At 34.3% G+C, this 10,134-nt stretch overlaps 1 protein-coding gene and 1 non-coding gene across 2 annotated transcripts; one reads left to right on the top strand and one right to left on the bottom strand.

Moving 5' to 3' along the window:
- Window positions 1-2,796: 2,796 nt before the first annotated feature.
- TRNAC-GCA (transfer RNA cysteine (anticodon GCA)) lies at window positions 2,797-2,868 on the bottom strand. Its single transcript has one exon. It is a non-coding gene; the product is annotated as a tRNA-Cys (tRNA).
- Window positions 2,869-7,581: 4,713 nt separating this feature from the next.
- LOC143637620 (actin-depolymerizing factor 1-like) lies at window positions 7,582-9,941 on the top strand. Its single transcript, XM_077104962.1, has 3 exons — window positions 7,582-7,721; window positions 9,244-9,509; window positions 9,602-9,941. Exons 1-3 carry the CDS (start codon window positions 7,719-7,721, stop codon window positions 9,750-9,752), a joined length of 420 nt encoding a protein of 139 aa, XP_076961077.1. The 5' UTR covers window positions 7,582-7,718; the 3' UTR covers window positions 9,753-9,941.
- Window positions 9,942-10,134: the final 193 nt, after the last annotated feature.

Genomic DNA, 10,134 nt, shown 5'->3' with positions numbered 1-10,134 from the left:
ATGTAAAAGATAATTTTTTGGAGGTTAGTTTGTAATTATATATTATATGGGCAGGGAAAGTGAACTCAATCTGAGCCATATAAAAATACATGATGTAATTCCGACCATTGATATAATATGCAGTTTCAGTTTCAGGCGGTTTATTCTCCATCCATCCCCACTTTCAAGCATCTCTCTCCTCCTCCCACTATGTGAAGCAGTTAGAAACTTTTATATACTTGTGTTAAGCAATCATCATCAACATTGTATTGTATGTATTCTCTTGATCTAATTCCGCTATGTGGACGACCCGAACCACAACCAACCTGGAGAACATTTGGCTTCCTGTCCACAGCCACTGTCGACTTCTTGCTAGATCAATTATGTATTTATGTTCAAGAGGCAACAATGTCCTTACAATTTATTGCTATACGCACAAGGGGTTCTGCGGGTAACACACCTACATAAAATTCAGTCAATGACACATATAAAAAGTTTTTTGGTTGTTGATAAGCTCTTTTGAGGACTTCTTACAGATTAATTTATTTTCACTCTTTATTATGTTATGCATATGATATAACTTAATAGGATATACACAGCTCGGATTATTGATAATTGTGAACACAAAAGACCAAAAGGATTGGAGACTACCGTAATGCATCATTTCCTGTAAGTCAAAAGGCTTCAAGATTCATCTTTCTAATTTATGAACCATTTTGATATTAGTCTAAAAGCATATTCGACAAAAATGAACACTACAGAAAGAAAATCATACAATAAGCAATTTCGGGTCATAAAGGGTCAGACTCAAAGAAAGTTATTTTGGTACGGGTCGACATGGGGTTTGGGTGGGTACGGGTTGGGGTGTTACTGCGTTTCAGGAACAGGTTTGGGTCGGATTCGGTTACGGGTAAGAGCGTGTGCGGGTCAACTTAAAAAATGGTTATTTCGGTATGGGTTCCAGTGTCAATGTGGTTTTTTGGTTAACATAATCTTACAATGTTATCTTACAATGTTTTTTTGGTTAACATAATCTTACAATGTTATCTATTTTTTTTTTTTTTTTTTTGTTTAACACGTTTGCTGCCTTCTAAATATGACATTATTAATTAAAATTGTTTTTTTCATAGTGGGTGAGTTGTTAGCTTATCAATGAGCTGGAACAGTTTTCATAACCCAAGGTTGTCGGTATAGCAAATTTTGACCCGTTTAAAGTTTGACCCATTCTAATTTTCAAAAATACAACATTCTTTAAATGGACAATCTATCTGCAACAGAGTTAAGGTAAATTAATAAAACATTAATAGTTAAGTGTAAACAAATATGCAAAACTGAACCACCTTATTTGAAGAATGGCGCTTACCTAAACCCATCCGAACACGATTTGAATCCGAAATGAACCCAAACACAACCCATATATTTGCAGGCTCAACCGAATACACGACCCGCTTGACCTGTCAAGTTTTTCTTTGAGATGTTAATACTTGGGGTGTTAAACGGGTCGCGCTCATGTGTTAGGGTCCAACCCGACACAAACTCGAAAAGTTGAAACTAATTCGAACAACAGGTCTTTGCATGTTAACTGTCAAGAAATGGTCACTACACAAGGCTACTACGGCGAACCAATTATCCCGGCCCCTACGCTTTCAATAATAGCAATACTGAAGTTCATGATGGTTCTCTCAAAAGCATGAACGATGTTACCGAACCAGCAACTGGTCACTTTAAGAAGTCAACTGTGATACAATTTATCTTCATAATGGAGTTTATCTTCAAACAAATTAATGTAAATATCATCACAGAATATGATGATGTTAAGTTGTTTGTGAATTACATTTTAAATATAGTTATATTAATGTGGTTGAATAGTTTTTTTGGACATGTAGTTATGTCAATTTGCCTTTAAGAATTCAAACTATGAATTAAAATTATTGAATATTTATACATTTATTGATTATTTATACATTTATGAATTCAAACTATGAATTAAAATTATTGAATATTTATACATTTATGAATTATATATATTCAACAATATATACGTTTATGAATTGAAACATTCAACATTATGCAAATAAGTTTTACGACTTGAAAATATTTAACAATTGTAAATAGGTTCTAAGTTTGTCTATATAACGGTAAAAGTTTAAACCTAAATTGTTTTATTCAATGGTTTTTTTTTGTTTTAGTAAAACTTGACTCAATTAGTTGCTTGTGAAAGTTGAGTTCACTTAAGAAGTCAAGTCTAATGGCTGTGTTCGTATTTTTCTTGAATAATGGTAACTTTAGCAGTTGCTTAATTAGAAGTTAAATCAATAATCGATTTCAATATTGAGGCAACCTGGTCACACTCCCGCATTAATATTCCCGTCATCGTATAGCATTAGCTTTAACAATTGAATTTTGACCAATTTCAACTCTTTCGCTTATTTGCTTGATTTAATAATTTTAAGTGAGTTTTGAGAGAAGGAATCTAGATTAAAGAGTGAAATTTTGTGTAGAAAATGGTTGACGAAGGGTTGCAATCTATAGGATAAAATTTAGATACTTTTTTGTTTTAAATTTGATTGTTGAAACAGTCATATGACCGTTTGAGGAGCGTTGTCTTCGGCATTTATACCCGGTGTTCCCGGTTTCCGTTGGGTCGGGCGGCACTGGACACCTTTCGAGAACACTTCGTCACCTTACTGAATTAATGTTATCACATTCTCGTACTGATACTCCCGTCCACCGGACGGGTAAAGTACTAGTTTGTTCAATGATTCAGGTGATTAAGCCATGGTGGCGACAAAATTGTTAAAAAAACATCAAAACAAAAGGGCCCAACCGGGTTCGAACCGGTGACCTCTTGATCTGCAGTCAAATGCTCTACCACTGAGCTATGGACCCCGATGCTTTTCTGATTCTAAGTTTGTCTAATATAAAGAATTCTGTAGCATAAAAACCTATACAAAGCTAGTACATTTAAATCCTAAAGTTTGTTATTAGTGAGATTGTTGCATCTTGATAAAAAATTCGTGAAACATTAACAACAAAACTAAGTAACAATTATAAGTTTATAACATAAAAATATATATATATAAGGTTAAAAAATATGATATTGAACTTTAAAGCACATAAATCTGATTGGTTCATGCGACGTGACGTGATGTGATAATCACATTATTTTTAAATATGTTATTTACTTTTTAATTAAGATATGTTGTTTATTTTAAATTTTTTTCCCGGCACTTAATAATTTATTTCTCGAATTAGCGCTGATATTGTTAATCGATACTGATCAAATTCGAATTTGTGTCGTTTACTTAATATAATAAGTTTTTTAATTTATTTCGTACATTGTAATATCGAGGGAACATCACTATAGTTTCTTCTAGTGATTTGTTATGTAACTTGTTCAATATTTTGTTGATGATTTGAGAGGACACATTGTCTTATTCTAGTGTTGTATTGTGGATTTGGGTTGGTAACACCTTCTTGACACAATGTTGTGAGGCTTCGTTGTCTTAACATAATGGATATTTAATGACTTGTGAATATACAATATCTTGATACAGTATATTGAAAAATGTGATTATTGCATTTGCTTAGGGAGACGTGTACTGGTGATCCATACCATTTAGGGAAACGACTTGTGAAATAAATTCTCGATTGAAGGATTAGGGAGAGGACGATAGTAGATTAATTAACATTCACTTAAACCTAATTGGCTGTGTCACATCTATCTCTTTAAACTCTTACTTGATGCATACATGATCAATAAGTTGTAAAAATAGTTTAATTAGCAAAGTCAATTAGCACACCTTTAATCAATCTAAAACTTAAGAAATGTATTCATCCCGTCTAGTTTTCAACAATAATTATCAAGTTAGTTGATTGTTACAAAACTAAAAAAAACAATTTATTAATTAATTAAAAGATATTTATGAAATTTAGTTAATTGATTAATTATTGACATCCCCCTCCCCCCACACACTTTCACTTATTTGTATTTGTAATAGAAATTAATTTCATAATATACTCTTATAAACAACATAAATATCATATACACTCAAACAAAATTTGAGATATTATATATAGCCTTAGAAAGTAACTATAATATTACATTTGCCCTTATAAAACAGTTAAAATATCACATATACCCCTATTTATTAATAATAATTTATTAAATAACCATTTTATCATTATTTGTCAAAAATTTTAACTTTCATGTATGCTCATTTTTTTACGAATAGACCATTCTACCCCTTCCAATTACATAATGTGTTTATACCTTATGTTATTATTTTAATTTTAATCGACTTTTCTCACATTTAACGACAACTAAATCGTCTCTCATCACTTCTTCAAAATTGCAAAAAATCCGAAGGTTTATCATATTGAATGGTCTACATTATAAACCTTTTATCGCATCTAATCAAACTAGAGTAATATGGCCAATTTTTTAAAGTTTTTTAATTAACTGGGTATATATATGATACATTAATAATTTTACAATGGTATATATGATATTTTTAGTTTTGCATGTGTATATATGATAGTTTCAATATTTGTAAGGGTATATATGAGATTACCTCTTTTAAATTTTAATAGACCAACGTGTATACCCAAAACCCGCATGTATGCTTAATACCTGATGAGTAATTACTCAATGATATCCGATGAGTTTTGGGTCATGTATAAAACGTGCTTTTATAATCCGGAATAAGTCAGCGATTAGCTAAACCGATCCAAAAGCGTCCTAAATTGCCATCTCTAGGTTGGGGCGACGGAGAAGCTTCACTTAGTTGTACCATTGCCTTTAAGCGTTTGTACATTCTTATCATAGCCTTATTCCAGTCTCTTGGCAATAAATCAAACAAGATAGAAGACACGTGGCACGTTACCATTGGCTGTGATTTACTTTTATTAGCTTGCGGGCATCCAACGCAGGAATGAGTACTGTAGGTGGCGAAGAGGAAAAGCAAAATGACAATTTACAAAAAAACCCTTCCAGTTTAACGAATATTCAGAAAGCACATCTAACCTCAACTTTAGTCAAATTTGGACCTAGACTTTTAAAACTCAAAAATCAGTCCCTTTGTTTTTGTTGTTGAATAGCACACTTTTATGGTAACTATAAACTTTTATTCACCTTATCATTAAGAAACACGTATATGTACAATTTAAATTTCATTTTTATTTTTTTTATAATCAAATTTGTGTAGGAAAAGCATAAATTTTCTTGCATTTTTATAAAACCAAAATTAGTAGAAAATAACTTAAAAAAAAAGATGAATATGCTAGGAAATGCAGTTGAGAAATTTAGTGACAAATATGACCGAAAATGCTTCTTTACTAGATGCTAAAGCGCATATAGCTAGCAATTAGAATGCCGACATGGACAAAAACTTGTTAAGTTAAAAGTAAACAACACATGCGTTCTCTTCTTAAATTGGTTTCTTATCTTATTTTGAACTTTAATAAAAATATTTTTCTTTACCAAAACCTTTTACACATATATTAAAATATAAAGGCCTATTGGTTTTTATTGGTCCCAAGTATGTCTTTTTTGCCGGCGCTAGTCCCAACTATCACTTTAACTGCCAACGGTCCCAACTTTCACACATGTGTCTGCCACCAGTCCACGACTAACCGAGTACTAACTCCGTTATGTTTTAGCTGACGTGTCCATCCTACGTGTTAAAAACCGTTGACGTGGCTGCCTGCGTGTATATTAATAACAAAAACCCTTCTCCTCCTGTATATTAATAACAAAAAACCCTAAACCCAAATCGATATCTCACCAAATAAACTCGGCTCGGCTCTTCTTATATTCTAGAGAAACTCTCTGCATGCAGCCGAACTAAACTCGGCTCTTCTTATATTCTGCTGGCGTTTCTTATACAACACTCCACCAAATCCAACCACACACGCCGCCGCAATCACTCCGAAAGCAATTCCGGCTATCTTCCCGCCGCTCATTCCACCGGACTTCGAACCGTCATGTTCCTCACTCTTCATATTTGACACGTTAGCAGCGTCCGCAGCCTCCGGTGCCGGAGTATGAGATTGTGGTTTATTATCCGACGGAGTAGGAGCAGGCGGTAGATCTGATGATGCTGGTGGATGTGACGGCGAAGGTGAAGGCGGAGGAAGTGGCGGTGAGGAGTCGGCGGAGGTAGCGAGGTGTGGTGCCGGTGCCGGTGAGGTAGCGGTTGGATCTGAAGATGTGACGGGAGACATTGTGGTGGATGAATATAATGAAATGAATATGAATAGTGAGTGGGTGTATATAGATATTATTAGATATGATATAGGGGAATGGAATCACGTAACAAAATTGTGAGTGGAGGAATAACCGTGAAGGAAGGTTGCGGGAATTAAAAGCTGAGAGCCGGTTGGTGAGCTGGCATTTATAGATGACGCAGGCAGCCACGTCAACGTTTTTTAACACGTAGGATGGACACGTCAGCTAAAACATAACGGAGTTAGTACTCGGTTAGTCGTGGACTGGTGGCAGACACATGTGTGAAATTTGGGACCGTTGGCAGTTAAAGTGATAGTTGGGACCAGCGCCGGCAAAAATGAAATACTTGGGACCAATAAAAACCAATAGTCCAAATATAAAATTAAACAAAACTTGATTTAATTTTATTATAAGTTCTATTCATCTATAAACAATACCAATTTAAATGACTAAGTTTATCTATAATTTTTTTATTGTTTCGCACTTCATGTCTCATTGTTTATGTCAATAGGGTAAACACTGCTTTGTATGCAATCTCATTTCCTCACAATATACTATTTTATAAGAATATTGCTCTTTTATAAGAAAAAAAAGTAAAAGTAAAAGAAATATCGAACTTAAACAGAGGGGTCAATATTCTGTCTATCATGTGCCCTGTTTGTTCGTTACCGGTTGAGACATTGGAGAATATTTTTGGGGTTTGTAATATTGCTTCTCGTGTTTGGTGTGGTATCGGCTGAGATGTTGAAGAATAGGAATGCGCTTGGGACAATACATGTGTCTGTATTTGTACTTGTACCAAAAATCAATAAAAACATGTACTAATACTTGTACCAAATTTTCGGTATGGTCTAAGTATTTCGGTATGGTACCCGTTTTTTAGTACAAGTACCAAATTGGTCACCAATTTAATGATAAGATGGTATTGAAGACCCTAATTCAGTCGCTGACTTTAAGTGATTTGTTTGTTAGTTCGAGTCTATTTAAAGTTGAATAAATGTTTATTATTTGTTAAATAATAACATGATTGGAAAGTTTATTTTATATATTAAATATGAAGAATTCCGGTAAAACCCCTATATATTCCAAATTTGGTACAAAATACCAAACGCACCCATACCTATACTTGATTGAAAATGTACCAAAATTCAATAAAAACGAGTACCAGTACCCGTACTGAATATGCTAAATTTGTACATGTACAAGTACATGCACGAGTATTTGAGACATAATGCTCATAATTATTGGAGAATGTTTATTTTGCTAACCGGGTGTTTTTGTTTCTTTTAAAAAAGAAATATCTAAATGGACTTATCAAACGTACCACATATATTAATCCAAGGTCTAAAACAAATAAACTCACAAAACATCAAGGTCTGTTCAGCAATTTGCACCTATTAAAATGGTCGGAAAACCCCCAAAGCAAAGGCAGAAAAACACGTCTTGTCATTTCACCGCTCAATCGGAGCCCTAGATTTACTGTATCCACCACTCTCCTCCGCCGGAAACCATGGTTACCTCATAATACTCTCTTCACTCACGTATTGTTATTATTATTATTATTATTATTATTATTGCTTTGTTCTAAATTCTAACTTTATTTGATTTGAGATATATTTACCTTACCACGATCTGTATCCACCTTACTCATTTTATGACATATGTTGATGACGATGCTCTCGATCTTTGTTTCTGATGATTCATTTTCGATTATTGAGCTGGATCGGAGGCTTAATTTGTTAGATGCGTGTGTAATACACTCACAATTGTTTGATTGTGTGGAGATTTTTAGATTTGAAGCTTAAATTGCAATTTATGTGTTAATTGGTGATTCTAAGTACTTGATCTGATGTTTGTTGACTGCTTGCTCTGTGATATTTTATCTTTTTACATGAATATGATTTGAGTCTTTTTGTTGTATGGGTGTAAAAGAGCCACGAGAGCTCGAGCTTGGCTCGTTTCGAGCTTCTTTCTAAAGCTTGAGCTCGATCGTGCGATATAAAATTATAATAAAATTCATATATATATATATATCTATATATCTATATTAGTTCAAAAGAGGTGAAAGTTAAAAGTACAAAGGTTCGTTGGGGCTCGACGAGCCTAAGAAACAAGGTTCGAGCTCGAAAACTAAATGAGCTTTATTTGAGTCTTGGGCTTGGCTCGAGCTCGAAAAAGCTTGGCTCATTTCGGGTTTTTTAATTGATCAGAGCTCGAGTAGCTCGCTTGTTTGCACCCGTAGTTGTAATAACAAAATTCTTTCTAAAGCTTGAGCTTGACTGTGCAATATAAAATTAAAATAAAATTAATATATATATATATATATATATATATATATGTTTAAAAGAGGTAAAAGTTAATAGTACAAAGGCTCATTGGTGCTCGACGAGCCTAAACGAGCTTCTCATACAAGGTTTGAGCTCAACAAAACGAGCTTCTCATACAAGGTTTGAGCTCAACAAAACGAGCTTTATTTGAGACTTGGGCTTGGCTCGAGCTCGAAAAAGCATGGCTCATTTCGGGTTTTTTTAATTTATTGAACAGAGCTCGAGTAGCTCGCTTATTTGCACCCGTAGTTGTAATAACAGGATTCTTGTGGAGCTTTGGCTCTTATATTTTGGGGATGTTAATGATTTTTTACTTATGGTACTTATTGGTATATATAGTCGAATCATATGTTGTTTCTGGGCTTTTATAAACCCTTGATTTACTAGTAATCTGATGCCGAACCTTTAGTTAGTAGATTGCTTGGAACAAAATGCTGGTTAGGTAATATGTAGTCAAATCACTATTGGTTACGCTTGCGGTTTAAAAAAGCTGTTTATCATCTTCTAAGTTACTGTCAGTTAGATATCATGGTTTGGTGAATTATCATGATTCTTATGTAGTTATGTTAACTTCTAAGAATGGTTTGTTAAAATGTCAACTATCGCTTATATGTTTGGTAAACTATAGGACTTTATACTTGTCACATGTTGGTTGCACTCCTTATAGTATGACAATCACACTGATATTTGATTTGATCAAACTTGTAGGCCAATGCAGCATCAGGTATGGCTGTGCACGATGAGTGCAAGCTGAAGTTCATGGACTTGAAGGCAAAACGGACCCACCGTTTCATCATCTACAAGATCGAAGAGAAACAGAAGCAAGTCATGGTGGAAAAAGTTGGAGAACCAGCACAAACTTATGACGAGTTCGCAGCTTGCCTCCCTGAGAACGAGTGCCGATATGCTGTCTTCGATTATGATTTTTTGACCCCAGAAGGTGTCCAAAAGAGCAGGATTTTCTTCATTGCATGGTAACAATAACAAAAACAATGGTTGACCCTTAAAAGTTAATTAAAGGTCATGTAAACTGTTTGACGATTGATGTAATTTGGTGTTTCTGAAGGTCTCCTGATACTGCACGTGTGAGGAACAAGATGATCTATGCAAGCTCAAAGGACAGGTTCAAGAGGGAACTTGATGGTATTCAGGTTGAGTTGCAGGCGACAGATCCTAGTGAGATGGGGCTTGATGTTATTCAAAGCCGAGCAAACTGATGGTGTTGGTATGTAGATTAATGAGAGGCGTACCGGGGATGTTATGTTTTCAACAAGAACTAGTGTGGTTTAAGGTTTAAAAAAAGGATTTGTGTGATGCTTGTGTGATCCAACAAAGTTATATGAATTTGTACTGTATTTTCATTTGATTTCATCTCTTTAATGGATGGTTGCTATGTTTTACTCAAATAGGGATGGCCATTTGCGTTAACCTTTTTAAGTTCGTTACTCAAGTCTTTTACAAACTTAAGTATCGGTAGTTCAATGGTATGACTAGTTGAACAGACGGGTTGGCTTAGCTGGGTACAGAGTCAATGGGTTTGAGTAACAAGCCATCTGAACTTTATTTAGTTTAATGATCTCGGGAACACGGAGTTGGCTT

The sequence above is a fragment of the Bidens hawaiensis genome, unplaced genomic scaffold (assembly GCF_021521415.1).
Source record: "Bidens hawaiensis isolate Kalapana, Puna unplaced genomic scaffold, B.hawaiensis_p1.1 tig00008374_1, whole genome shotgun sequence".
Lineage (NCBI taxonomy): Eukaryota > Viridiplantae > Streptophyta > Magnoliopsida > Asterales > Asteraceae > Bidens > Bidens hawaiensis.
Note: the sequence above shows the minus strand (reverse complement) of the source record. Positions and strands in the feature narration are given on the sequence as shown.

Coding starts and splice junctions, on each gene's coding strand:
- LOC143637620 (XM_077104962.1), top strand. Junction 9,510..9,601: donor AGGATTTTCTTCATTGCATG/GTAACAATAACA, acceptor GTGTTTCTGAAG/GTCTCCTGATACTGCACGTG.